The 27,774-nt window shown below is 62.1% G+C and overlaps 4 protein-coding genes across 7 annotated transcripts; 3 read left to right on the plus strand and 1 right to left on the minus strand.

Moving 5' to 3' along the window:
• Nucleotides 1–4,561: 4,561 nt before the first annotated feature.
• FBXL16 (F-box and leucine rich repeat protein 16) lies at nucleotides 4,562–16,371 on the plus strand. 2 transcript variants are annotated; one of them, XM_067707181.1, is made up of 6 exons: nucleotides 4,562–4,884; nucleotides 11,605–12,260; nucleotides 12,981–13,489; nucleotides 13,865–13,949; nucleotides 14,264–14,327; nucleotides 14,595–16,371. In XM_067707181.1, the coding sequence occupies exons 2-6, from the start codon at nucleotides 11,619–11,621 to the stop codon at nucleotides 14,741–14,743; spliced, it is 1,449 nt and encodes a 482-aa protein (XP_067563282.1). In that variant the 5' UTR covers nucleotides 4,562–4,884; nucleotides 11,605–11,618; the 3' UTR covers nucleotides 14,744–16,371. The 2 variants fall into 2 exon arrangements, with proteins under 2 accessions (XP_067563282.1, XP_067563281.1); XM_067707180.1 differs by having other exon boundaries at nucleotides 4,563–4,879.
• Nucleotides 16,372–17,471: 1,100 nt separating this feature from the next.
• WDR24 (WD repeat domain 24) lies at nucleotides 17,472–23,408 on the plus strand. Its single transcript, XM_067707169.1, has 8 exons — nucleotides 17,472–19,152; nucleotides 20,345–20,522; nucleotides 20,671–21,343; nucleotides 21,872–21,990; nucleotides 22,069–22,190; nucleotides 22,284–22,388; nucleotides 22,473–22,813; nucleotides 22,990–23,408. The coding sequence occupies exons 1-8, from the start codon at nucleotides 18,672–18,674 to the stop codon at nucleotides 23,341–23,343; spliced, it is 2,373 nt and encodes a 790-aa protein (XP_067563270.1). The 5' UTR covers nucleotides 17,472–18,671; the 3' UTR covers nucleotides 23,344–23,408.
• A 188-nt stretch (nucleotides 23,409–23,596) lies between these two features.
• On the plus strand, nucleotides 23,597–26,399 carry JMJD8 (jumonji domain containing 8). 3 transcript variants are annotated; one of them, XM_067707201.1, is made up of 9 exons: nucleotides 23,597–23,738; nucleotides 23,816–23,914; nucleotides 24,126–24,174; nucleotides 24,252–24,348; nucleotides 24,438–24,506; nucleotides 24,598–24,717; nucleotides 24,805–24,872; nucleotides 24,950–25,079; nucleotides 25,164–26,399. In XM_067707201.1, exons 1-9 carry the CDS (start codon nucleotides 23,647–23,649, stop codon nucleotides 25,178–25,180), a joined length of 741 nt encoding a protein of 246 aa, XP_067563302.1. In that variant the 5' UTR covers nucleotides 23,597–23,646; the 3' UTR covers nucleotides 25,181–26,399. The 3 variants fall into 3 exon arrangements, with proteins under 3 accessions (XP_067563302.1, XP_067563300.1, XP_067563301.1); XM_067707199.1 differs by having other exon boundaries at nucleotides 23,598–23,738; nucleotides 24,950–25,084; XM_067707200.1 differs by having other exon boundaries at nucleotides 23,598–23,738; nucleotides 24,805–24,854; nucleotides 24,950–25,084.
• STUB1 (STIP1 homology and U-box containing protein 1) lies at nucleotides 25,293–27,713 on the minus strand. Its single transcript, XM_067707198.1, has 7 exons — nucleotides 27,429–27,713; nucleotides 26,713–26,911; nucleotides 26,459–26,624; nucleotides 26,171–26,258; nucleotides 25,958–26,014; nucleotides 25,755–25,871; nucleotides 25,293–25,677 (listed from the first exon to the last, which is right to left on the minus strand). The coding sequence occupies exons 1-7, from the start codon at nucleotides 27,588–27,590 to the stop codon at nucleotides 25,552–25,554; spliced, it is 915 nt and encodes a 304-aa protein (XP_067563299.1). The 5' UTR covers nucleotides 27,591–27,713; the 3' UTR covers nucleotides 25,293–25,551.
• Nucleotides 27,714–27,774: the final 61 nt, after the last annotated feature.

Consider the following 27,774-nt stretch of genomic DNA (forward strand, 5'->3'; position numbering starts at 1 on the left):
AGAGGCCCCACTAGAAGGAAGGGAGCGGGCACCCCCGTCAGCTGCCCTTGCTGAGACAGTGGGTCCACTTCTGGCGGGTCACTGGGGCCCTGACTGCTCTTGCACAGGCCTGGGAGGCGGACAGTGGGCTCCAGGCGCCCTCTGGTGGCAGTGTGAGGAGTCAGCCTCAGCCCCACCTCCCACCAGTCTGGGGCCCCTGGCTCCCCACCCTCCTCCTCCCCCGGAAAATGGGCTAGTGTCCGTGGGTGCCTGGAATGGGTTCCTAAAGGGTGACCTAGTCTGGAAAGGACTGAGCTGTGGCCCCCTCAACACCAGGCTTCCCCTGCCTTCTGCCACAGCTGATTCTTCAAGGGGCCCAATGGTGATGCTGTCACCCACAGAAGACCACAGAAGGCTGCCTCTCCTCACAGCTCCTGGCCCCACGCCCTGTGGGTGCTTCCCTGAAGCACCCAGTGGCATAAGCCATCGGAGGTCTGCCACCCACAAGACAGGGCGCCCAGAAGGCCACGCCTGGCCTTGCTTGCTGCTGGTGCCGGAGCAGACATGCTCAGTAAATAACCTGGAGAGTGAGTGCATGGATCGATGAATGATACCCCAAATCTCAGGTAACTCCCTCAACATCTGTGCTCAGTTTGGAGGCTCCTTCAGCCTTTGGAGTGCCCCCAGCTCCAGACCCTTCAGTGCCCTGACCCTCCAAAATGGGCCTCTCTGCATTTCCACTCAAAACCCAAGTCCTGGCAGAGGACTGGAGCAGATGCTGGGACAAGGAGCAGTCCAAGTGAGCCCTGCCCTCCAGCAGGGGAGGCAACCCCACAGGGTAAGGGGCACAGATGAGGAGCACATGTGACCGAGGGGGGCGCTGGGCTGGTCCCGGGCCGGTGGGAGCAACACAAAGGCCAGACAGAGGCAATGGGGGTGGAGGGATGGGAAGAGTGCCCCAGGTCTGGATGGAGCTTAGGGCCAACCAGGGACAGGAAGCTGGCCAGTGGGAGGTGGAACTTGGCTTCGAGGGGACAGTGAGCCTAGCTCTTGAGGAAATGGTGAGAAAGCCCAAAAGGGTCAAGTTCTCCCAATTGTCCAAGACTTCCCACTTGGGCTCCCATTTCAGCAGAAGTGGGGGAGAGGGAGAGATGGGGGCTAAGCAGAGGCCAGCTCAGCCTTGCCCCGAGCTGAGTCTGTGGCCGCCCAGGCCCCTGCAGCCAGGACCTCTTGAATGTGTGCTCTAGTTGGCCCAGGGCAGGGCGCTACACCCCTTGCGGGGGCTGGGAGCATGGGAGCAAAGGACAACGGGGACAGTTCCCACAACTGAGAGCCAAGGGTGCCAGGAAGCTGCCATCAAGTGACACGCTCCAGTGGTGCCCACCATGAACACTGGCCTGGAATGCTCCTGACCAGCCTGACCTAGGGAGCCCTAGGGTGCTGGAGTGACCAGCCCTCCCAGAGACCCCATCAGGGAGACAGTCATATCTGCCAACTCTTCCCGGCAGCCTGAGCTGGTTCCGCTTCACCTGCACACACCCCCACCTCCACTCCCAGGTGGAATCTGGCCTTGCCCACCTATGAGCCTGTACCTTGGGACACATGACAAGTTTCCTCCCTTGATGAGAAATCCACCCCCCTCCCCGCCCCACATACACCTTGCATCTTCTCTAGGAGCCAAAAACGCAGCTGCAGACTGATTTGCAGCTGAGCTAAAAATAACTGCCAGGCTCCAGCCAGGGCCCGGGAAAATATCCCATTGCTAGGAGACGTTACTGGGAGACCGCCATTGCTAGGCAACAGGGTTGCCATGGTGACAGCTGGGCCCTGAGTCATCCTCAGCCCCGGCTGCTCCACCCCCCTGCCCCTGGTGAGTCGGGCCTGCGTCCCAGGAGGAGGGAAGGCAGGAAGCAGAAGCTAGAAGCAGCAGAGAGGCCTGCTGCCCACCGCCCGCCACCCACAGCTGCCAGGGCCACCCCACGCTGCGAGGTTCTCACTTCTGTGGGCGCCCATCTGGCTTCGGTGGTGAGGACTGGCAAACACACTTGTGGCCTTCCCACCCCACATGGTTCCCTCCCCAGGCACTCTCGGGGCTCCTGCCTCTGGGTGGGGAGCAGAGGCAGTGAGGGGCCCAGTGTCCATGTGGCCCCGCAGCTTCAGAGCAGGAAGCTTCAGAGCCGGCCTAATCACTAGGGAGCACGAGGTTCTCACCACCTGTGCTGCACTAGGATCTTCAGGGCAACCCCTTGGACCCCAGACTCATTTTCCAGGCAGGGAACTACTTGTCTGAGGCCCCATCCACAGAGAGGGCCCAGGCATGTGGTTCCAGGGCACACATATCACCCCAGAACTCCCAAGGAAAGGCCTGAGGACCTCCTGTGAGGAGCTTCAGGGAGTTTTAGAGCCACTGCCCCAGGCCTCCAGAGCCATGAGGGTGACCGCCATGGTGAGAAGCCCCACTCCCTGATGTGACAGTGGCTCCCTCTCTCATAGCCTTCCAAGGTCTCAGATCCTCACCCCCTCATGCTCCAGAGCTGGAAAGCCCTTGCTGCCTGGACTGGGGAGACTCCTCCATGCCTAGGCATCAAGACAAGGGGTGCTCCAGTTGAGGGGTGAAGGTACTCCAAGTGAGGGGATGCTCCAGGTGAGGGGATGCTCCAGATGAGGGGTGCTCCAGGTGAGGGGATGATCTAGGTGAGGGACATGGTGCCCTCCTGGCCCTGGAGGGAGGCCAGTGTAGCTGAGACTCCAAGAGCAAGGGGCCAGGTACAGGGCAAGGCTGTGGGCTGGCAGTGCCAGAGACCCAGGGCTTTGCAGGCTTCAGCAAAGAGCAGAGGGAGCCCTGGGAGCATGGGGACCGCATCTGCACTGTAAAGTGACCCCCCTGCACCTGGGAGAACAGGTGGGGGCAGAGGTGAGCAGGGCACAGGTGTTCAGGAGGCCCCCACAGAGTACGCATGTCCCTCTGAGCAAGAGCTCTTCGCTCAGATTCTCCCAAGGCAGGTGGCCTCTCAGGCCCCTTTGAGGGCATAACTTGCTCTCTGCCTGGGGCCCTGGCACTGCTGAGGGGCAAGAGCCCCTCAAAGTGCAAAGTGAAGTCCTGCCTACCAGTCAGGACGCTGTCCACATCGGGGTCCATGCCGACCCACGCATGCTCTCGTGGGGTGGAGGCTGAGCACACACTGGACGTTACCCGATGGGTCAGACAACACTCTCCCGGTCACCCCGAAGTCTTCACGCACCCCCTGCCTGTCCCACCAAGCCTCCCCCTTTGATCAGTGTCAGCAGGATGGTGACTCTTAAGTCCCTGCCAGACAGAAGAGCTGCCTTCACCCCCACCGGCGTCCCACACACAGCCAGAGTGGCACCCCCCAAACCAGCCAGGGACAGGCCAGGCTGCTCCCCCTCCACTGCCCTCACCTCACACCAGCCCCACTGGGTCCCGCTTCCTGTCAAAATGTTGCAAACAACAGCTGGTTTCATTTTCTGTTAAGGCTCTGGGGGTCGGGGGTGCTGCCTCTCTGCCCTGAGGCTCTTTCCCTGGTGTGAAAACCCAGCTTTGCTCTCCCTGCACCTGGCCCTTCTGCCTTCTCCACTCCCAGGAGGTCCCAGGATGGGCGATATTAGCCGCTGTCCTCTGCCCTGAGCCTGCTGGGAGGCCTGGCATCCCCAGTGGCCCAGACAGAGCCCTCCACACCCTCCCGCCAGACCCCACTGCCCCCCACCCAGCCTGCCCTATAGAGCTGCCACCACCGAGGCCTGCAACCCATTCCAGAGGGAACTTGCCTGGCTCCTTAGGCCTCAGGACCTTTGCACATCCCTTCCTGAACAACTTCGTCTGCCCTCTCACCCTTGGGGCACTCAGTTTAAGCGTCTTGTTTTCAGGAGCCCCACTCCCACCACCAACCTCGCGCGGTCACCATCACGTGACCCTCTTGAACGTTCACCGCACTCGTCACTCTCTGAAATGATCTACTGGTCTCTTGTTTCTCGGCTCTGCGGGTGTGCAACTGCGCTCCTCACTGAGGGAGGTTCCTGGGCCTGGCACCCCGCAGGTGCGCGGGAGATGCGAGGGCCGCTCAGGGGGCCTGGCCACCGGCTCCGCAAGAGGGGCCAGGAGGGGGAGGGTCGGACGGCCGGCGCCCAAAAGCTCGAGTCCTCTCCGCCCCGCAGGATTCGGGGTCCCCACAGCTCCGCAAAAGGCAGGGCTCGCTCCACCCGGCTCTCCCTTTGCGCGCCCAGCCCTTCCTTCGCCTTCCTCCCTCTCCCGCCCTCCCCTGCCCTCCTCTCCCCTCCCCGACCCGCCGTGCGCCAGGGTTTGTTATTGTGCGGGCGCCCGCGGCGAGGGGAAGCGGGGGTGAGGTCCGGGCTGGCGCGTGCCCGTGCACGCCGCCGCGGGAGCGCGCTCTGCGCGCGGTAGGGCGCGGCGGGGCTCAGCATCCTCAGCGCCCCCGCCCGGGCTCGCCAACCCGGATTGGCTACCGGCAACGGGGGCGCGCGAGGGAGCGGCGCGTAAGGCCGGGCGGGGGGCGGGCGCGGCGCCGCCGGCGGCCGGGGAGGAGCGCGGGGAGGAGGGCAGAGGAGGAGGGCGGGGAGGAGGAGGGCGAGGGGAGGGAGGAGGCGCCCGCCCGGCTCCCTGCAAAGCGGCCTTATTTATCTGGGCACAGCCTCAGCCTCCCTGGTGGGAGGCTCGGGGCGGCCGATCCTCTCCCACCCGGGAGCTCTTCTTCGAGGCGCGGCAGAGGGGGCCCGGCCAGGCCGGGCGCGGGGCGCGGCCGGGCCCTGCCTGCCAGACCAGCACCTCGGCCGCCTCCCCGCTTCGCCGGTGCCCATGCCGGGCTCCCCATGACGGGAGGACGCCCGGTGGACAGCGTGGCATGAGCCAGGAGCCCGGGCCCAGGTAAGGTGTGTGTGCCGGGCCAGGCTTACAGGGCGGGTAGGGGGCCAGGCCACAACACCGCGGAGGCCACAATGAGGACGACGCGGGGAGGGGGCTTGGGACAGCGTCGCCGCCACCCCCGGAGGGCTTACGTAACCGCAGCCCCTTCCCTGGCTGCTGCAGCTGGGCCTCCAGCCCTGCCAGGCCTTCCCGCAGCCCTTCACCCCAGTGGCTGGCCTGGTCGAGGCTCGATCCCCATGGCAACTGGACCAAGGCTGGGGGTCGGTGCCACGGTGCTGTGCCCCTGTGGAAGCCGAATTGCAGGACCCCAGTTGGGTTGGCTGGGTGAGGTCCTGGACCCCACTGCACTCTGGGCTCCCCACCCCAGCACCATTAGCCCCTGCCCCTGTGAGACAGGTGTTATATACAATTACACTCCAGGAGGAGCTTGTGAACGTGTGGCCCGGTGGCTGATCTGCCTCTGGACACCTGAACCTGGCCCTGTTTGGAGCTGCCACAGTGGGAAGACGAGGCGAAGGGAGGGGGCTGGCCACGTGCCTGGCTCTGGAGGAGGGGTTGGGCGATGTCCAAGGCTGAAGGGCCCCAGAAGGAGAACTGGGCACCCTGAGACTGCTGGGGGAGGGTCTTGTCCTTCTGGGAGTTTGAGTGGGTGGGGAGAGTCCCCACCCATGACCCCAGAAGGAGAGAAGGCCAGGTTGTTGGAGCCCAGTGGCCACTCCTCCAGCCCCTCCCAGCCTCTGCACAGGAAGCCTTCCCTCCACGGAGAGGGCAGACGCCACATGCTGCTTCACCTGCCGCCTCCGAGGGCCCACTGACCAGGGTCAGCTCAGGCCTCCCCGGGGCCACGTGGGGCATGGGGCCCTTTCTTCCAGCAGGCTCCTTTGAGAGATACTGGACAGCAGCCTTGGAGCAGAAGGCCTGAGCTAGCTCAGGACCTTGAGAGGTTTGGGGTCCCACAGGCCAGGGCAGAGGCCTGATGGAGACCCACTGGCTTGGCAGGAGGTGGCCATAGGGCTGGACCGAGTGCTGTCTGGGGAGGAGGGAAATTCAAGCCCCAGTCATAAACACTGGCAGAGCAGGGAGGGCTGTTCAGCCCTCAGGGACCCCAGGATTCATCTGGCCCAGTGCCTGCCGCGTCCACAGCCTGGCCTGGCTCCCCCACCTCTACCACCCCTCGCCTTGGGAGGCCTATGGGCACCTCTAACGCTGGGGAGGTTCATGGGACAGATGCCACCCTGCAGCTCACACCCGCTTCCAGGGCACTTGCATGAGTCCTGTTTCCCACTGCTCAAAAGGAAACAAGTGGCCCCGAGGTCAGGGCACCTGGGACACTCAAGACAGCTGGGCCTCAGGCAGGCCTTCTCAGCCAGGGAGACACCTCACCTGGAGGTCGGGGAAGGGGTTCCTTGGCTGGCGCTGTCAGCTCTCCACAGCCCCCATCTTGTCACACGTGGGAGCTTGCTGCTGCGTCTCAGAGGGCTGGCTCAGGGGAAGAGCGACGGTGGCAGCAAAGGAAGCACTATGGGGTAAGTGGGTGGCCCAGAACCTTCCTTACCAGTGGCCCGGGAGGGGCCTTAGCCAGACCAGCTGCAGAGGGTGGGCTCAGGCCACATTCCTTCCCTTGGCAGTGTTTGAGGCACTAGATGCCCCAGGCCTAGGCCCTGTGGGGCTCAGGTCCTTCAGAGCAGAGAGGCCAAGATGAGGACTGAAGCCCAACACCCACCCCCGAGGCACCCGGCCCCACATGGCTGAGCTGCCCTGAGTTTGGCCTCAGGACTTGGTCTGCTGAGCACCGACTCAGGTCTCTCCTGAGGCCCACGTGCTCCCTTCCCAGAGCCCCCAGTGCACGGGTGGGGCAGCCCGCACCCCAGAAGCATCTCCGAGCTGGGGGCGGGAGGGGAGCGCTGCTGCTAGGACGTGTGCAAAGTGGCAGGGATGTGAATGTGCCTGAGTCACAGGGCTTGTCATGGAATTTGTCAGCCTGCGCTGTGTCCCCAATCCCAAACTATCCTAGTTGTCACCCCAGCCCCTGGGGCCAGCACTGCAGATCGACCTGATGTGAGTTTTTCTGGCTACCAATGCCCTTGCCCAGCTCCATGGTCTTCAGCTAGCAGGGAGAACTGGTCAGTGGAGGTTCTACTGGGGCCGGGCCCCCCAGCATCCAGGGCACACTGCATTACGTGGGGGTATCAGGGATGGAGGAAGAGACCTCTGAGCTTAGGGCCATGAGGAGTGGGGGGTTTCCTGGGCATGAGCAATCTAAAAGAAGAGTGTGCCAGTGGTTGACATCAGCTTGCAGCCTCTGGAAGGAGCACAGGGGCATGACAGGGGCACGCTGGGAGAGACCCCAGCGGAGGGACCCAGGCTGGAAGGGCACAGGGACTGAAGCAGAACAGAGCAGAGAAAGGAGGCAGCAGCAGGCTGGTGGGGGCCCGGGACTGCCCTCTGGACCACCATGCCTGGCCTGAGTCTTGGGGTCAAATCCCAGCTTTGTACAACTTCTGAAAATTCACTCTCCGAGCCTCTCTCTCCCCACTTGTGGTCAGGCAGTGTTTGATGGGCTCAGACCAGCAGTGGGTGGAAGGGGGGGCACGTGGTGCTGGGAAGAGCAGAGCAGGACCAGGCTTCCCTCCCTTCTGGTGCTTCCTGTCCCCTGCCCCCCAGGTCTGGCCAGATTATGGGGAACAGGCATCCAGCTTCCTTAACTCTGCAGCTCTCGGGGTGGGGGGGAACTCAGTCAAAAAGGAAACATGAGCCGTCCTCTTCCCAAAGGTCAGAATAACGGCAAGGCCCACCCCAAGCCCCAGGGTCTTGGGAGCCTTCTCAGGGACTCTGGCACCAACCCCTCCCTCCCCTATGGACACTGGCCTCTGTCACCAGGACTGACAAGCTGAGCTACAGCTTCTCCACTGACTGCTTTCCGTCCCGCCTCCTGGGCCTCTGTCAGCTGCACCCCTTTCTGCATGACCCTGATAAATGGACTGCCATTCTTTTCATTCAGCAAGCACTCAGAGGCCACTCAGTAGTCACGCTGTCTGTCCTCAAGGAGTCCCCAGCCAAGGAGAGGCAGACAGGTAGACGGTGATGATAATGCACGTGATGGCGGAGACTCTGGTTATGCTTCCCCGGTGCTGGGGGTCCCCCAGGGAGGGGCAGGGGCAGTGCTCACACTGAAGGATGGAAGAGAAGGAGCTGGCAGGGTTACGGAGCAGGGAGGCCTACTGAGCAAGCAGGGGGACCAGCATGTGCCCAGGCAGAGAGGGGAGGGGAGGAGGAATGCAGGACAGAGGGTCTGGCTGACCTGTAGGGTCAGGACGAAAAGGGGCTAGAAGTGAGGCTGTGAGGTGGACTTGCTGAGTCTCGGGGCCCAGTGACCTGACTTGCAGGAGAGGCAGCTCCTTATGAAGCCCCAGCATGGCAATCTGCAGACCCTTAGCCTGGAAGCCACCAAGGTCTGGAGTCCTCCCGCGAGCCTCTGGGACCCCCCCATGCTTCACATGAGTCTGCTGGGGAAACACAGAGGCATGGTTAGCTCTCCCAAGTGGCACCCTGATCCAGCTCTGGCTCAGGCTGATGAGGACAACTAAAGTAGTGACCATCACCTCCCTCCTTCTGGGGTGAACCCAGGACCCTCGAGCCCCTGCAGCCTATCCCTGGAGGAGGCCTCCCCCAGAACTCCACTCCACACAGAGACACAACACACCAGGGGCTGAGGCTAAGAATAGTGCAAGCCTGACCATCTTATTTTAAAAGCCTCTTTTCCTGGCGTTAGCTTCTCGTGCTTATCCCTAAAGGGGAAGTAGTCCCCAGCGGACTGGCAGCTGCCCCTGCCCCATCCTGGCAGGAAAATCCAAGCAGGTCCTCCTAGCCCCACTGGGGGCAGCGGGGGCAGGTACCAAGAAGGTGGGAGGCTCTGCAACCCGTCTGGCTGGGGGGGTGGGGCCAGGGTCAGGGCCAGGCAGAGGGGCCCTCATCCCAGCCCCCCAGGGACCTCTTGCCTAACTGGCAGGCAGACCTATTTCCAAAGTGAACAGTGAGCATTCTCCCAAAGCCCTGACCCCTGGGCTAATGTGTGGCTGTTTCTAGTTTTGAGCTAAAGAGCCAGGGCTCAGGCTGGGTGAGAGGCTTAAGGATGAGGAGCAGCTGGAGCACAGGAAGACCGTGGACAAGGCTGGGGAGCAGCAGGGCCGCCTCTGTGGGAAGGCAGCTCCAACCCAGGGCATATATGGGGGGGGGGGTGCTGACCAACAGGCTGACCAGTGCCTTCTGGCCGGGGATGGGGTGTGGGATGAGGGGCAGTCAGGCCTTGGACACGCCCCACAGGCTGCTGCGGGCCATCTTTGGCATGGCCCCTCCCTCCTGTGGACTCTTTTCCATGGGCCAGTTCCATCCTGAGGTCTGGAGGGTGGGGATGGGACTGTGGGTGTATGCAAATGTGAGCTCCTGTGGGGGACGGGAAGGGAGCCCCGCAGATGCCCGGGGCATACACGTGATCCCCCCAACTCAGGCGCTCCACGTGCACACCCATGGCTGGGAGAATTTTCAACCTAAATCGGCACTGCTCTTGAGTTATTTCTCCCCTGGTGCCGCCTCCGCCGCCTCCTCCTCCGGATCTTAGCCGAGCGGGCGTCTCCTCCCCCCCGCCCCACACCCCAAGCCTCCAGGGCCCCTCCCAGCTCCAGCTGAACTGGGTTTGCCGGGCCGTACCCCTCCCTACCCCACCCCGCCGCTGTCCGTGGTGGAGCGGGCCGGGACTGGCCTGGCCTCCTAGCCCGCGCGAGGCGGCTGGAGGGGCGCTGTCCATGGTGCTGCCTCCGGGCGTCAGGCCGGCCGCGCCTGCTCTGCAGAAAGCCGGTGTGCCCTGCTCTGGGGACACAGAAGGTATTCAGGCTGGGGCTACCCCTCTGTACCCAGCACAAACCGCAGGAGGGAGTTGCCAGGATAGCCTCTCCACTGGCCCCAGTAGTGGGGCAGGGGCAATTGTGGGCTTCATCCTGTCCCCCATGAGGCACTGCTGTCCCAGGATGGTCCCCTCCTATGTACTGGCAGCCCTCATGTCAGGCCACTCCTGCCACTGTGGGCCAACTGTACCTCCTGGGAACCTCCGGTTCCTAATCTGAAAACGGTGGTAACAGTAGTGCTTTCCCCTGTGCCCCCCACCCAGGCTGCTGTAAGGTTGAAATACACAATTATCCCAGTGGGCATTCAGCAAATGTTGTCAGGGATGTCGTGTATCAGCCAGTGTGAGGCTGCTACTACCCGGTCATGAGCTGTAGTGAAGGGGCAGCCAAGGTGTGGGAGCCTCCTCGGGGGAGGGAGGCCCTGGGGTGGACTGCCAGCCTGAAAGTTCATGGCTACCAGGGCAGGAAGGCCTTTGGACCCAAAGCTGGTTGGCAGCCATGAGGGCCACATGTTACAGTAAGACCCTTGAACCCAGCCCAGGATGCACCCCCTCCCCAGGTGTGGAATACTGGCAAGTGTTGTCCTGTCCAGGGCTTGGACGCCAGTGGAGGGTGTGGTACTGGGAAGAGCAGGGCAGGACCACTGGCTCCCCTCCCTCCTGGGGGCTCCTGTCCGCTCACCCTTTGGCCAGCAAGCTCACTATGAGCCATGCACTGCACGTAGTCCTTGTCACATGCTGTCCCGTGGGGCAGTATCGTCACTTCCCAGGCTTTGAAGTGAGGAAAGTGAGGTTTGGGGAAGGAAGTGGCTCCCCAAAGCCACATAGCCAGAGTGGGGTGAGCCACTGGGTATGCTACCTCCTCGCTGAATGTCTGAGGTGGGGATGGGCAGGAGATCTGGAATGTGGGACAGATGGTAGCGCTGTGGGGGTCCTGCTGCCCCTTCTCTCCAGGGTCGTCTGTGCCCAGTGCCCTCTGCCACCCATTCACAGCCTTGGAGGCCTGAGGAGGGGAGCTGGGGGTTGGTCTCAGCCCCCACCCTGTGGGAAGCTCCCTACACATAGCCTTCCACAGCCAGCTCAGTGTCCATGTCTTGGCTCCACCACTTACTATGACCTCAGGCAAGCAACTCATGCTGCCTCAGCCATGATTTCCTCATCTGTACAGTGGGTACAGTCATCACATCATCGTCCTCAGTGGGTTGAGTGGAGGATTAAAGAAACAGTATGTGTGCAGGGCTCACTGTGCTGGCATCACAGTAAGCACCCTGGGAAGACACCTGCCCTTTCTCTCGGTAGATTCTGAGCCACAGAACCTCCTGTAGCCACTGAGATTCTCAGAGGCTGGTATGTGAGTCTCAGATGGCTTACTCAAACCACTCCAGACAGCTACGCTGGCACCCCATAGAGGAGTGGCCAGAGAATGCCCCAAACCCTCAGTTCCCCAGCCCCTGTCCAGCAGAGGCAGGCCTGGCAGACATTGATGGTGAGCAGCAAAGGTAAAGGGAGCAGTCATGGGCGAATGTCCCTCCATCTCTGTTCTGTCATCTGTAAAATGGGAGCCATAGTGCCTAGGTATCGAAAAGCTCTGTGAGTGGGTGGAGGTTGAGCTCAGTGCATACAGTAGGTGCTCAAGGAGTGTCGTGGTCATGACCAGCCCTGCCTTCCTGTAACTGCTCAGTCAGGGAGGGAGGGACTTACACTCAGATCCTTTCTGTTGGGTGGTTCTGGGAATGGCATGGGAGGGGACGCCCATGGATGGAAAGGAGTTCAGTTCTGCCCTGGCAGCAGACTCACTACCCTCTCTCCTGGACACTGTCTGCAGACCGAGCGAGGAAGATGTCGAGCCCGGGCGTCGACGGCGACCCCAAGCCTCCATGCTTGCCTCGCAATGGCCTGGTGAAGCTGCCAGGCCAGCCGAACGGCCTGGGCACAGCCAGCATCACCAAGGGCACGCCGGCTGCCAAGAACCGCCCCTGCCAGCCACCCCCGCCCACCCTCCCACCACCCAGCCTGGCTGCCCCACCGCCCCGGGCTGCTCTGGCCGGGGGCCTGTGCCCCCAGGCAGGGCTCCCCCTTGGTGGACCAGCCTTAGCCCCAGTGCCCGGGCCCCCAGTAGAGCGGCCGCCACTGGCCACAGACGAGAAGATCCTCAATGGCCTCTTCTGGTACTTCTCAGCTTGCGAGAGGTGCGTGCTGGCCCAGGTGTGCAAGGCCTGGAGGCGTGTGCTCTACCAGCCCAAGTTCTGGGCGGGCCTCACGCCTGTGCTGCATGCCAAGGAGCTCTACACAGTTCTGCCTGGAGGTGAGAAGGAGTTCGTGAACCTGCAGGGCTTCGCAGCACGTGGCTTTGAGGGTTTCTGCCTGGTCGGTGTCTCCGACCTGGACATCTGTGAGTTCATCGACAACTATGCCCTCTCCAAGAAGGGTGTCAAGGCCATGAGCCTCAAGCGCTCCACCATCACTGATGCCGGCCTGGAGGTGCGCACCACCACTGGCCCAGAAGGGCAGGGATGGGGGGCAGGGCCAGGCAGCAGCCACTCAGCACATGTGGGGGGAGTAGGAAGAAGCTTGGGCACACAAGCAGCAAAGCAGCCGAGGGTGGGGTCGGTGTCCTGAGGAGGAGTGTAGCTCTGGGGTGGGGGGAGCAGGACTGGCTACATAATTTGGGGGACCAAAATGAAAATTCGGGTTCCTTGTTCAAAGATGACTAAGAATTTCAAGACAGCAACAGCAAAGCAGTCAATTAAATGCGAGGCCATGCATGCCCAAGAAGCTCACATTGGGTAGGGAGGATGCTGAAGGAGGTGGGGGAAACGGGCAAAGGTCAGAGGAGCAGCTGTGGAGGCAGCCCCTTCCCCGGGACCTGGACTCTTAACATCACATCATTAACACCTATGGCTCTGAGCACCTGCTCTGGCCAGGCCCTGGACTCGTGCCCTGCCTCCTCTTTTAGATGTTGTTCAAGTGTAACGAACACACTGTAAAGTGCACTTGTCAGAATACAGCTTGATGCATGTTTACACCATATACACGCTTAAAAACACAGCTTCCTGCCCCTCGGTGGGCTCCTTCTGCTCTGTCTCCTACCATCCTCACCACGCCCTGGGGGAAGGGGCGTGTCTGGGGAAAACGTGGTAGGGTTGCACCCTGGCGAGGGGGAGGTCGGGGCCTCCTGACCCCGCGCCTGCCCGCCCTCAGGTGATGCTGGAGCAGATGCAGGGTGTCGTGCGCCTCGAGCTGTCAGGCTGCAACGACTTCACCGAAGCTGGGCTGTGGTCCAGCCTGAGCGCGCGCATCACCTCGCTGAGTGTGAGCGACTGCATCAACGTGGCCGACGACGCCATCGCGGCTATCTCTCAGCTGCTGCCCAACCTGGCTGAGCTGAGCTTGCAGGCCTACCACGTGACGGACACAGCACTGGCCTACTTCACGGCACGCCAGGGCCACAGCACGCACACGCTGCGCCTGCTCTCCTGCTGGGAGATCACCAACCACGGCGTGGTCAACGTGGTGCACAGCCTGCCCAACCTCACCGCACTCAGCCTCTCTGGCTGCTCCAAGGTCACCGACGATGGTGTCGAGCTTGTGGCCGAGAACCTGCGCAAGCTACGCAGCCTCGACCTCTCGTGGTGCCCACGCATCACCGACATGGCGCTCGAGTACGTGGCCTGCGACCTGCACCGCCTGGAGGAGCTCGTGCTGGACAGGTGTGCGCGTCCCCCACCCCGGGGCCTTGGAGGGCAGGGCTGGGCGAGGCCTGCCGGACCTCTAAGCAGGGAGCCTAGTGGACTAGTGGACAGGCCTATAGCTAGAGTAGGGCTGCAGCAAGGGGGGGGGGGGCGGGGCCCTCATAAGAGACCTGCCTAGTGTGGGCTATAACACGAGAGCAGGGCTGAGCTATGTCCCGCCAGTAGGGAATACCACCGAGGGGTCAGGTGGGGGCGGAGCCTGGTGGGGCGGGGCTATGGAAAGGGCGGGGCATGTTGGGGCAGGAGGGGAGTTCACGACCGGGACACTTCGGGAAAAGGAGGAAGGGGTCGGGTGTTTTGAAGGTGGGCAGCCTCCTTCTGTTGCGACCACAGGTGTGTACGCATTACGGACACTGGCCTCAGCTATTTGTCCACCATGTCGTCCCTTCGCAGCCTCTACCTGCGATGGTGCTGCCAGGTATCAGCCCTCCATGCCTCCAGAGATTGGGGAGTAGGCAGGGGAGGTGGGGGGCACGGGGAAAGCCTCCACCCAGACAAGCCGCTGGCCTGCACCCGGCCCGCTCAGATCCTGTAATGAAGTCTGGGATCCCTCCACACCCAAGCGGCCGACGTAAGCGAAGCGCAAAGAGTCCCCAGGGCCTCACCGACTCCGTGGGGAACTGAGAACCCCCGTTTTGAACCCACCCCCTGCCCCCTATGGCCTGACCCCAGGAGTGGGGCTCCCTCGGGGCGCGAACAGAAATAGTTAACTCGCCCCGCCTTCCCGCCCAGGTGCAGGACTTCGGGCTGAAGCACCTCCTGGCCATGAGGAGTTTGCGTCTCTTGTCTCTGGCAGGTGAGACCCCCCCCACGCCGTCCTCCTGGGCAGTGACCACCCACCCCCATTAGTCCGACTCCGCCAGCCCTGCCGGGTCCCCTGTGCAGACCCATACCTGGTGCTGACTCGCTGCGTCCCAAGTCCCAGTCAGAAGGCGGAGACGCCGGGCAAAGTTTAGCCCGGCCTGCTCCTGCCCGGCCCCCGAGCTCCCTCCCCCCAGCCCCGCCCTCCGGAGCCCTCGGGCCGCGCCCACTCAGCCGCCGCCCCGCCTCCCGCCCGACGCAGGCTGCCCGCTGCTGACCGCCACCGGGCTGTCGGGCCTGGTGCAGCTGCAGGAGCTGGAGGAGCTGGAGCTGACCAACTGCCCTGGGGCTACCCCCGAGCTCTTCAAGTACTTTTCGCAGCACCTGCCCCGCTGCCTCGTCGTCGAGTAGCGCAGGGCCTTCCCGCCTCTCGGACCCTCGCTCTCCTCCCGGCCCCGCCTCGAGCAGGGAGGGCGGTGGGCGGGCCAGCCCCGCGCACGCACGCACGCTCGGGAAATTTGTGCATGCCCCTCGCACCCGCAACTGCACGCCCGCCCTCCACCACGCCACAGCCGCAGCCATCCTTTGCCCGCCCGCTGGGTGCGGGGGGCTGGGGCTCGGTCCTGCGGGCACTTTGAGCTCGTCAGACGGCCGCCCCTACCGCCTTCCCCGCCACACCCCTCTCTGTCTCCCCGCTGTCCCCCCCACCCCTGGCAGGGCCCAGGGAGATTGAGGGGAGCTGGGTCCCCTCAGGACACGGGGGCCCGGAAGAGACCCCAGGGCTTCCCGCATTTTCCACTGCACCGCGCCTGGAGCCCTCCGAGGGGTGCGAGGGGAAACAGGCCGCCGCCAAAGCCATGGCCCGCCCAGGAGCCCAAGTCCCACCCGCCCTTCCCCCACCTCATACCAGCCTGACCCCAGCGACCTCCCCTCTTCTTTGCCGCTGTGTGAGACTGGCCGTGCTCGCCCCACCCCCATACACAGGCCTAAGGTCCTTGGGCCCTGGCCAGGCTAGGGCAGAACTGGATTAGGAGAGGGACCGCTGGGCTGACAGTGACCCTGGCATAATCAACATTAGCCCAGCTGGCTCCAGTCCACCTCAACCCAGGGGTGGTAGAGCTACCTTGAGAGACCTGAAGCTGGAGCGACCATCTGGGCCTGCAGGCCTTGGGAGCAGTCCTGGCTGGACCCTGCCCCGCAGCCCCTGTAGCCAGCTGGGCCCAGGCCCCTCAGCATCACACTTCACCCAGGGCAGGTATCCGTCAGGTGGAAGCTGGGAAAGGGGGCCCCAGCCAGCGGCTCCGATCTTCCAGTGGCCAGCTCACCCTCAACACCCAAAGGAGGGAGGGCTCCTTTCTAGCCTCACACCCCTCCCCAGCTTCCCAAACTTCTACTTGCCCACATGGGTTCACCGTGTTCTGTCCAATCCCAAGATATTGGGAGGTCCCGGGGGTGCTGGCACATCTTGGCAATTACTGAGGAGGGGGCTGGGACCCCTTTCCATCCCAACCTTGAGCCCCAGGATATACAGCACCCACATCCAATCTTGGGACACTCCCCCCACCCCCCCATCCGGTTGGAAGAGAGTAACCAGTTTCCAGAGAGCCAGAGAGTGAGAGAGAGAGAGAGAGAGAGAAAGAGCGAGCGAGAGATGCTGTTGAAGAGAAACAGTTCAACAGCCCAAAGATTTCCCTGCCCCTGGAGCGCTGGCCAGAGGCTCCAGGGCTGAGGTGGTCAGGAGCCAGTTTCTTCAGCCCCTCCTCCCCACAGCTCCCTAGTGGGGAGGGGCAGCTGTCCATTTGTCCAAAGTATTAATGCAACTGAAGCTGTGATATTTCCAACGACTGTAGGAGGAAAAATTAGGGGGAGAGAGGAAAACAAAACCAACCAACCCCTAAAATCATTTTCTTATTGTACATACGACCTCATTCTCCTGTATATGCGGAAGATATAACCTTATATTTGGTAAGTGTTTCTTGTGCTATTTTATCACGTGACCTGTTTATAAAAATATATATTAAAAAAGTTGTAAAAACACATGTCTGATTTGGTTTTAGGTCATGACGCCATGGTGGGGGGAAGGTGTATCTGTCCTGAGTGGCCCAAGTCTGAATTTTTGTGCACCTCTCAACTCATCAGACTTACTGGTTCTTTCAACAAACGTGCAGAGGCTGGTAACACTGTGCCAGACTGGAAACCCAGCAGCGACCAACAGAAGGTCCCTAACCTCTCACTGCTTCAGAGGGGGAGAGACACTAAAATTATTACACATAACATTCCCTCCAAAATATCTAGGATCTAGCCTATCCTTCCAGAAGGGCAAAAATGAGGCCTGTTTCAGGCACAGGGTAACTAAGGATAGGAATGGGTCAGGGATATCCTAAAACGGGTCCACAACACCCCCCCACCCCCGACTGCACAGCAGAAGGTGAGCGGCAGGCGAGCAAGCGAAGCTTCATCTGCCGCTCCCCATCGATTGCATTACCACCTGAACCATCGCTCACATTACCGCCTGAACCTCCCCAGCCACCCCCGTCCCACGTCCGTGGAAAAATTGGCTTCCACGAAACTGGTTCCTGGTACCAAAAAGGTTGGGGACCGCTGTCCTAAAAGATCACACAGTGCAGCACGGACAGACCAGGGCTCATACCCAGGAGAGAAAGGCAGGCTCACAGAGTCACTGATTGAGCCGAGCCGCTTGTGTGAACAGGTCGGGTCAGGCACTCGAGCTCTTGGAGACAGAGACAGATGTGATCTCTGCCTGGTTGAGTTCATACTCGTGTGCAACAGATGACAACCAGTATACAAAGGAATGGGTTGTGACAAGCGCTGTGGAGGTGACAGTGGAGAGGTCACGTTAAATGGGGTGGCCAGGGAAGGCCTCCAAGAACGTGACATGTAAGCTGAACTCTGAAGGAGGAGATCCCTTCTGGAGAGGACAGCGGGCGAAAACGTGCGATGGCCACGAGGCAGGGAAGAGCTTGCCCAGCTGGAAGAAGGGCTAGAAGCCGCCGTGGCTGGAGGTGCGCGGAGAGAGGAAGAGGCCGGGAGTTTGGGATTTACTCACAGCGCGGTGGGGACTTACGGGGGACCTAAGGCCAAAGAGTGGTACCTGACTGCTGTGCGGGGTTCAGATCAGGGGAAACGAGGAACCCAGGGAGAGCCGTTAGAAGGCTGCTCTTGGGGTCCCGGGGAGGGCGAGAAAAGAGGCGGAGACGATGGAGGGATTCAGGACTAGTTTAGGGATGCCTGGACTTGCTGATGGACCTTGGGGCAGAGATGAGCATTAGCATTAAAATACTGCAATAGGGGCTTCCCTGGTGGCGCAGTGGTTGAGAGTCCGCCTGCCGATGCAGTGGACACGGGTTCGTGCCCCGGTCCGGGAAGATCCCACATGCCACGGAGCGGCTGGGCCCGTGAGCCATGGCCGCTGCCTGCGCGTCCGGAGCCTGTGCTCCGCAAAGGGAGAGGCCACAACAGTGAGAGGCCCCCGTACCGCAAAAAAAAAAGTGATTAAAAAAAACCCCACCACCACTCGAGGCGGAACCGGGGGAACCCCTCTACCCCTAGTCCCGGTCAACCCCTCCGCCTCCACCAGCGTAGCTCCCGGATCCGGAACGTTTGTAGTGTGGGCACCCGCCTCCGGCGAGGGGCTGGCAAGAAAAGGACCACGTCCGGCGGGGGGGCAGGAAAGAGACGGGCTGCTTCCGGCGCGGCGGTTCCTCCCCGGCCCGGCAATTTTAGGAAATGGTTCGGGTGCTCTCGGAAGGAGAGACTTCTCCGTTCGGCTAGCTCTGTTCCCGCTGCCTCCGCTCGCCCGCAACCTCCGCGCCGCCAGCCTCTCCTGCCTCCGGTCTCGCCAGACCCCCCCAGGCTCCTTAAACAGCTCGGTCCTTGAAGTCCCTCTGTGTCCCTCGCGCCTTTATAGCCTGTGTTCTCCGGGCTCCTCTATCCTTCTGCCCGCCTTCCAGAGGCCGACTTTGCGGACGGTGGGAACCACCTGGCTTCCCCGGGCGGGATTGACTGACCGAACGTCCAGTGACTATCCTAATCTGGCAGTTGGGGGGTTGGAGAGGTGGCCTGGCCTGGGACTGACCAGGTAGGGTCTTCCCCAGAAGTCAGACATGGGACTCACTGGCCTCAGGGCAGCTATGGCGCCTTCTGACTGCTCAGCCAGGGTGATGGAATTTGCCTGTCAGACTGACTAATGGTGGACTGCCCTGGACTAAGCAGTTTTGGAGGAACCACCCAGGGTAAAGGCTCTGAACTGCCAGGTCCCTACCCCCAGGCTGACCAGCCCTGCCAACTTCATTGACCTATCCCCACCACCCGTGCACCCATGGAGAAGATGTCTCGCGTGACTACAGCCCTGGGTGGCAGCACGCTGACGGGCCGCACCATGCACTGCCACCTGGATGCACCAGCCAATGCCATCAGTGTGTGCCGTGACGCGGCCCAGGTGGTCGTGGCAGGCCGCAGCATCTTCAAGATCTATGCCATTGAGGAGGAGCAGTTTGTGGAGAAGCTGAACCTTCGTGTGGGCCGCAAGCCCTCGCTCAACCTGAGCTGTGCAGATGTTGTTTGGCACCAGATGGACGAGAACCTGCTTGCCACGGCGGCGACTAATGGAGTCGTGGTCACCTGGAACCTGGGCCGGCCATCCCGCAACAAGCAGGACCAGCTGTTTACGGAGCACAAACGCACGGTGAACAAAGTCTGCTTCCACCCCACTGAGGCCCACGTGCTGCTCAGTGGCTCCCAGGATGGCTTCATGAAGTGTTTCGACCTTCGCAGGAAGGACTCTGTCAGCACCTTCTCGGGTGAGGCCCTTGGAGGCGGGTCGGGCAAGTGTGCATCTCTGCAGGTGGCTGGCCTGTCTAGGCAGGTTGAGAAATGCTGTGTGCATCAAAGGCCCTCAGATGTACTCTCAGAGGGCTTCCTGGAGGAGGAGCCAGCCGAGCTGGCACTGGAAGAGTGGGTGGAGGTGAGCAGGAGAGGGGCAGGGCAGGGGTAGGCCTGGTGGAAGTGTGAGGGGTACCTGGAGTGTGGTCACAGCTCTGATGCACTTATGGAGTCAGCAGGAGTCAAGGCTGAGTGTGAGATCAGGGAGAGAGCAGGGCCTGAGCAGATCCACAGCCCACCTGGGCAGCTGAGCAGAGGGTTTGTTTTGCTGTCTCCTCTTTCCTTGCCTCAGAGCTCCAGGCCACCTCATTGCACAAAGTCTACCTCCAGGGTCCTCAGCCCAGGGAAGCAGTGGGGAGTGGTGCACTGCCTGGTCCCCCCGCAGTTCTCTTCCCAGCAGGCCCAGCTCCCTGACAACCCCCCTTGAGCCAGCTCTCCCTTTTCACCTCGCTGAGACCAAGTGAAGCACAGGGCAGAGCCCAGAGAGAATCTGAGGGCCTCTTAAGACAGACCTTGAGCTACCTGTGGTGGGGAAAAGCTGGACACTGCACTCAGAGGCTCTTGGTGTGGTGGTCCACAGGGGTGGACGTGTACCCTCAAGGTGTCCAGTGCTCTGGGGCTGACTTGGCGGCTCCAGCTCAAGGTGTAGGGACTGGGCAGATCCTGGGGCATCCCATCCATGCCTCCGTGGGCCTCAGGCCCCCGAAGGATTGTATTCAGCCCACTGAGGCCCCTGTTCATTCAATGCTCTGATACCTGGTCCTGAAGCCGACCACAGCTTCGCCCAAGGACTGATGTCAGTTGCAGAATCCAGGGAAAATCGAGGTCCAGGAGCCTGTGTCAAAACCACCCAATGCCTGTGTCCCTCTCACCAGCCCAGGCTATTGTGTCTGCTCTGCCAGGCCTCTCCTCACCCTTGTCCACCCTGGGCAGGCCTTGGCAGTATCTACTCCACCCTCTAGGCCTCCTGGCCTGCGCCATGGGCAGGCATGTGACACCAGTCCACATTCACTCCAAGGGATACCCCTTGGTTGCTCTCCCTGCTGGAGTCCCTGTAGGCTACCCACCCACCCACCCCCAACTCTCCCTCCACTGACGTCCTGCCCACAGGCCAGTCTGAGAGTGTGCGTGACGTCCAGTTCAGCATCCGGGACTACTTCACATTCGCCTCCACCTTTGAGAACGGCAACGTGCAGCTCTGGGACATTCGGCGGCCCGACCGCTGTGAGAGAATGTTCACGGCCCACAATGGGCCTGTCTTCTGCTGCGACTGGCACCCCGAGGACAGGTGTGGGGTGGGGTGGGGGCCGGGGCAATGGGGCAAGATGGGTGGGGCTTATGGAAGGGCTCTCTCACTGCCTCAAGACCTGTGAGACAGAGTGGGGAGCCCTCCCACCCCAAAAGAGGTCACTGAGGACCTCACGGGCCTTCCACAGGGGCTGGTTGGCCACAGGTGGGCGTGACAAGATGGTAAAGGTCTGGGACATGACCACACACCGCGCTAAGGAGGTGCACTGCGTGCAAACCATTGCATCCGTGGCCAGAGTCAAGTGGCGGCCTGAGTGCCGCCACCACCTAGCTACGTGCTCCATGATGGTGGACCACAACATCTACGTGTGGGACGTGCGCCGGCCTTTTGTGCCAGCTGCCATGTTTGAGGAGCACCGCGATGTCACAACAGGCATTGCCTGGCGCCACCCGCACGATCCCTCCTTCCTGCTCTCCGGCTCCAAGGACAGCACCCTATGCCAGCACCTATTCCGTGATGCCAGCCAGCCTGTTGAGCGCGCCAACCCTGAGGGCCTCTGCTATGGTCTCTTTGGGGATCTGGCCTTCGCAGCCAAGGAGAGCCTAGTGGCCACTGAGTCGGGGCGCAAGCCCTACACTGGGGATCGGCGCCACCCAATTTTCTTCAAGCGCAAGTTGGACCCTGCCGAGCCCTTCTCAGGCCTCGCCTCCAGTGCCCTCAGTGTCTTTGAGATGGAGCCTGGCAGCAGTAGCATGAGCTGGTTCGTGGACACGGCTGAGCGTTATGCCCTGGCTGGCCGGCCACTGGCCGAGCTTTGTGACCACAATGCGAAAGTGGCTCGGGAGCTTGGCCGCAACCAGGTACATAGGGCTGGGTTGAGGGCCATGACCTTGGTGTAGGGTCAGAGAGTTCCTCTGACTGCTGTGCCCAGACCCTGCCCTGAGTTCAGTGCTCAGTTCTGCTTGAGGTCACCACTGGCTCTTGCCCCAGTAACTAAGGGTGTCCAGAGCCCCAAGTGGGCCAGATGCCAGTGCCATTCCTGGGATGCAGGTCTGGGGTGCTGTGGGGCTGGAGCCCCCTCTTCTGGCTTATCCTTGCTTTTAGACTTCCCGAGGTGTCCAGCCCTACGCAGAAGGCCCACACTGCCTCACTTATCACCTCCTGGGGACCCCAGGCTCATTTCCACTTTTCTTTCTGTGCCTCTGCAAGTTTGAGGCTGGGGTTTTTGTCTTTCCATGGGCATCGGTTTCCCACCTGGGGCGGGCCAGGACGTTGGGTCCCTGGGGCAGCTGAAAGCTGAGGGTTTGTGGTTCCATCCAGGCAGAGGGGGGCCTGCACGGGGCGCCAGGGACCCAGGACCCCCGTGAGTGAACAGTGCCCACCCCTAGGTGGCGCAGACATGGACCATGCTACGGATCATCTACTGTAGTCCTGGCCTGGTGTCCACCACCAACCTCAACCACAGTGTGGGCAAGGGCAGCTCCTGTGGCCTGCCACTTATGAACAGGTAGACATCTGGGGGTGGCTTTCCCCAGAGGGTGGGATTGTTGGGGCCCACCTATCCATCGGCTTTCCCTGCCTCCAGTTTCAATCTAAAGGATATGGCCCCAGGGCTGGGCAGTGAGACTCGGCTGGACCGCAGCAAGGGTGATGCACGGAGTGACACAGTGCTGCTGGACTCCTCAGCCACACTTATCACCAACGAAGGTAGGCTGGGAGCAGACGCAGGGCATTCATGGGAGTGAGACTGGGGCCTCCCAGAGTGAGCTGGTCCTGCAATGCTCTCCCTCCCTCGGGCAGATAACGAGGAGACCGAGGGCAGCGACGTGCCTGCCGATTACCTGCTGGGCGATGTGGAAGGTGAGGATGACGAGCTGTACCTGCTAGACCCGGAACACGCTCACTGTAAGTGGGGGCTTGGGGAGGGGTGGGGCCAGGAGGCGGGGCCAGAGGCTCATACCCTGCCTACCGCCCCCCCCTGCATTGCAGCTGAGGAGCCCGAGTATGTGCTGCCCCAGGAAGCCTTCCCACTGCGCCACGAGATTGTGGACACCCCACCCGGGCCTGAGCACCTGCAAGACAAGGCCGACTCGCCCCATGTGAGTGGCAACGAGGCAGATGCAGCCTCCCTGGTGCCTGTGGACTCTTCCTTCTCACTCATCTCCGTCTCACACGCACTGTACGACAGCCGCCTGCCGCCTGACTTCTTCAGTGCCCTGGTGTGTGACATGCTGCGCTTCTATGCGGAGCAGGGCGACGTGCAGATGGCCGTGTCCGTGCTCATTGTGCTGGGTGAACGCGTGCGCAAAGACATCGACGAGCAGACCCAGGTGGGTGACAGGGTCTGGGGGGGGTCTCCCTGGAGCAGCTGCCACCCCCAGGACTACCCCTGCACGCCCCGCCTGCACCCGCCCCTCTGTCTGTGCCCAGCACACTTGGGGGAAGCTCCTCAGTGTGCCCGAAACCCTGGTCTCTTACCTCCTTCCTCCCCTCCCTGCACCACCAGGAGCACTGGTACACGTCCTACATCGACCTGCTGCAGCGTTTCTGCCTCTGGAATGTGTCCAACCAGGTGGTCAAGCTCAGCACCAGCCGTGCCATCAGCTGCCTCAACCAGGCCTCCACCACCCTGCACGTCAACTGCAGTCACTGCAAGCGGCCCATGAGCAGCCGGGGCTGGGTCTGCGACAGGTGCCACCACTGCGCTAGCATGTGCGCCGTCTGCCACCACGTGGTCAAGGGTCTGTTCGTGTGGTGCCAGGGCTGCAGTCACGGCGGACACCTGCAGCACATCATGAAGTGGCTGGAGGGCAGCTCCCACTGCCCCGCCGGATGCGGCCACCTGTGCGAGTACTCCTGACCCGCCTGCCGGACCTGGATGGGTGTGCGGGGCTTGTGAACCAAATAAAGGAAGCGGGAGACGTATTCTGAGGCTGCCTGTCACCCGGTCGCGTCGCTTACGGTCCCGCGCGGGCGACTCTGGTGGGCGGGTGGCAGTGTGTCCACGGGAGCTGGCAGTAGCCAATAGCAGCTCTTGGTGCGACCTTCGTCCCGCCTTCCGGAAGTGCCCCCTGTTTCCAGGACGGGCCAGAGGAAGCCGCTTCCGGGAGCCAGCCTGTTGCCACGACGACGGAGCTCCCGGCATGCCTCGCGGCGGCGGGATATGGCGTTGGGGGTGCGGCTACTCCTGTTGCTCGCGCTCTGGACGCTGGTGGTTCCGGCCCGGAGCCTCCGGGAGGCAGGCGACGGAGGGTGGTGAGCGGCGCCGGGCGGCAGGGCGGAGCGGGGCGGCCGGCGGGGCGGCCAAGGGCACTGACCAGCTGTGTCGGCAGGCGGCGGCCCGGGCAGGGGGCGCCGGCGGCCGTGGCGGAGGAGGAACGCTGCACCGTAGAGCGCCGGGCCGATCTCAGCTACGCCGAGTTCGTGCAGCGGTAAGCGCGTCCTCTTGTATGGCCACACCTCCCACGCCTGAAAACTCTGGGGCTCCGTCACCGTGCACCGCTGAGGCCGCGCACTGGTCGCCGGCCCGTCCTCCCGGGCCTCCTTAGGCCGCTTCCCCTTGAGCTCGTGCGAGCGCGTGTGGGCGGGGGCGGACGATGGGCGCGGATCAGACTGAGGCCATGATTCCTCCTTTTCTTCTAGCTACGCCTTTTCCAGACCTGTCATTCTGCAGGGGCTCACAGACAACTCGGTGAGTGCTCACGCTCCTCGCGACCACCACTCGCCCGTGCTGAGCTTGGCCCCTGAGTATTTTCCCCGCCCCCACAGAGGTTCCGGGACCTGTGCTCCCGTCAAAGGCTGCTGGCCTTGTTTGGGGACAGCGTGGTCCGGTTGAGCACTGCCAACACCTACTCCTACCAGAAAGGTGAGCTGCCCCTCCCAGCAGCCCAGCCTGCCTGCCAGCATCTTGAAGGCAGCACCAACCAGTCCTGACCAACCCCTTTCAAACTGCAGTGGACCTGCCCTTTCAGGAGTATGTGGAGCAGATGCTGCACCCCCAGGACCCCTTCTCCATGGGCAATGGTGAGCCAGACAGGTGGCCATGGGGTGGGGTGGGGTGACTTAGTACCCAGGTGCTAAGATTCCTGCATCCTCTTGTGTGTTTTGCTGTCAGACACCCTGTACTTCTTTGGGGACAATAACTTCACGGAATGGGCATCACTTTTTCGGCACTACTCTCCACCTCCATTCAGCCTGCTAGGTACCATTCCTGCTTATAGCTTTGGAATTGCAGGTGAGTGCCCTGCAGGACCAGGGGACTTGGGAACTGGGTGGGGGAGGATTAGGCTTGGTAACCAGCTGCTCGTAACTCACCACACAGGTGCCGGCTCTGGGGTGCCCTTCCACTGGCACGGGCCCGGGTTCTCAGAGGTGATCTATGGCCGAAAGGTCAGCAAAGGGTGGGGCTGAGACTCTGGGTTCACTGACCACAGCACAAAGAGTGACCTTGCTGCTCCCACCCTCAGCGCTGGTTCCTGTACCCTCCTGCGAAGACACCTGAATTCCACCCCAACAAGACCACACTGGCCTGGCTCCGGGACACATACCCAGCCCTGGCACTATCTGCACGGCCCCTGGAATGCACCATCCACGCTGGTGAGGTCAGTGGCTGGCAGACAGGGGCCAGGCTGGGCTGGGTCAAGGGGCCCCAACCAATCCCTGTGTCCCCCCCACTCCCAGGTGCTGTATTTCCCTGACCGATGGTGGCACGCCACACTCAACCTCGACACCAGCGTCTTCATCTCTACTTTTCTCAGCTAGCCAAAGGGGGTGGCTGGGGAGCCCGTCGCACACCAGCACATGCCCCTATAGTGCTCACAGATTTTATTACAGGGACAGAGATGGCAGCGGCAGCCTCAGCCCAGCCCACTCTCACCCACTGTTTCTGGCCCAGAGGGGGATGGGGGAGGCTCATGACCCAGCAGAACTGATGGGGGTGGGCTTGGGGACACCAAGATAGGGATCTAGGGACACAAACTATGTACAGCGGCTAGAGACTACTGCCCAAGGCCCTCCTGGGCCAGGGTACCAGGCAAGGCGGGTGAGTGGCTCACACACTCGCCCTGCCTCAGTAGTCCTCCACCCAGCCATTCTCGGAGATGAACGCGTCAATGACCTCTTTCATAGCCAGGTTGGGGATGAGCTGTTCCTGGGTCAGGGGGCTCCGAGTCACAGGGTCGAAATGGCCCACACGCTGCAGTGACAACAGAATCAGAATTAGGAGGGGCTCAGTGGGTGTGGGTCCTGCTCCCAACTCCCATGGGCCCTCACCTGCAGGTGCTCCTCAATGTCCTTGCGGTCATAGGTGATACCACTGGGTGTGATGCAGGGCTCCCGCATCAGCTCAAAGCTGATCTTGCCACACAGGTAGTCGGGTATATCTCGCTTCTGCAGCACAGGGTCAGATCAGGGGCTGGGAAGGGGCACTGCTCCGACTCCTGCTACCCACAGACCCCAGAAGACAGGCAGCTCACCTTTCTCTTCTCGTCTACCTGGGAGAAGAGTTCATCCATGTCTGCCAAGTACTTGTCCTGCAAAGAACCAAGCAGCTATGTTTGTGGGCCTGACACCCCATCTCCCTTCCCCAGGCACCGAAACTCAGACCCAGCAGGAGCCAGGGGCACCTCACGTCCATTACACGCATGCAAATACACACAGGACCCACACTTGGGCTGGGGCACCCTCACATGCTTGGCCTCAATGCAGGCCTGTTGGGCCCGGAGGTGGCCATCGTCCTCATCACCCTCATGGTTCCGCTGACACTCTTCCAGCTCCCTGGAGGTTGACCAAAAGCTGATCAGAGATGGGTCTGGCCAGGAGGTCAGACTCCACTCCAATCTTAGGCTCATTCAGGCCTCATTCCCCTCCATCTCCTGCGTGCCAGAGTTGACCTTCAATAAATGATTGTGTTCACGACTCAGAGTTAACCTAAAAGTGGTGACTTCCGGGGGGCGCCTGTCATCACCACAGCCCACCTCTCACGCTCGGCCACAATGAGCTGTGTGAGGTAAGAGTGCAGCTCGTTCTCCTGGTGGATGCGCCGCTCCTCAATGCTGTTCCAGCGCTTCTTCTTCGCGATGCGCAGAGCACTGGGGATGTCGTCCCCAAAGTTGAGCCGCTGCTCCTTGGCCAGGTTGTAGGCTGGAGGAATAGAAGATTTGGATAAACCTCCAGCCAGTCCACCCGCCTGGTCCCAGGCACCCTGGCACCAGCCAGCCTGTAAGCCCACCTCGCTGCAGGTTGGCAATAGCCTCATCATAGCTCTCCATCTCCAACTGGCATTGCCCCAGGAAGAAGTGTGCCTTCACAGACTGCCCGTCCAGCTCCAGGGCGCGCCGGCAGTCAGCCAGAGCTTGCTCATGCTGCTGCATCTTCAGGTAGCACAATGCCCGGTTGGTGTAATACACCGCCACCAAGGGATTCCGGGTCTGGAGAACAAGGGCAGACCAGCCAGCGTGAGGGAGTGAGCTCAGCCTACCCTCTCTGTCCCAGCTTGAAGCCCATAGCTGGAATCAAGACACTACAGGTTTCTCCGCTTCCAAGCCTCTGGGTTCTGAGGGAGGGTGGAGCCTACCTGAGCCCACCCTCTGGACTCCAGTGAGTCTTGTGAAGGTAGCTTTTCCAGATCTGTGGAAATCACCAGCTTTGGGCTTGGACTCCTCAAAGGGCAAGGGTCCCTGGCCCCCAGCCGAGTGGGCCTCAAGCACTCTGAATCTCCCACCCGCCACAGTTCTCTGGCAACCAGCACTGGCTCGGGAGCCGTGGCCTTGGCCCCTTTGGAACAACATCATCACTGAGTTCTCAGAGCCCAAGCACCACCCGCCTCCGAAAGTCGGGCGGGGGTGGCCAGACAGGGGCTCCGGGGAGGACGCGGAGGCGAAGCCGCAGTCCGGCCCCTCCCCTGGCTCGGACGCCGGCCCCCTCCCGCGGTGCAGGCGCACTCACGATGGCGCGGCCATAGCAGGCCGCCGCCTCCGGGTACTTGCGGCCCACGAAGAGCCGGTTGCCCTGCTCCTTGAGCTCCTGCGCGCTCGGGCTCTTTTCCGGGCTGCCGCCGCCGCCGGCGCTCAGCCGCGCGCCGCCCTCCTTCTCCTCCTTGCCCTTCATGGCGCCGCGCGGCACGGCCTGGGCTCCGCTCCCAGGCTCCGCGCCGGGCCCGCCCTACGCCCTCAGCCCGAGCCCGCGATCCGCTCGGGCCCGGTCCAGCGCTCCGCCACCGGAACTTCCGGCCGCGCAGGTGGGCGGGGCCAGCGGGAAGGATGGCCTGCGAGCGGGCGGGGCCGCGCGTGCA

The sequence above is a fragment of the Pseudorca crassidens genome, chromosome 15 (assembly GCF_039906515.1).
Source record: "Pseudorca crassidens isolate mPseCra1 chromosome 15, mPseCra1.hap1, whole genome shotgun sequence".
NCBI lineage: Eukaryota > Metazoa > Chordata > Mammalia > Artiodactyla > Delphinidae > Pseudorca > Pseudorca crassidens.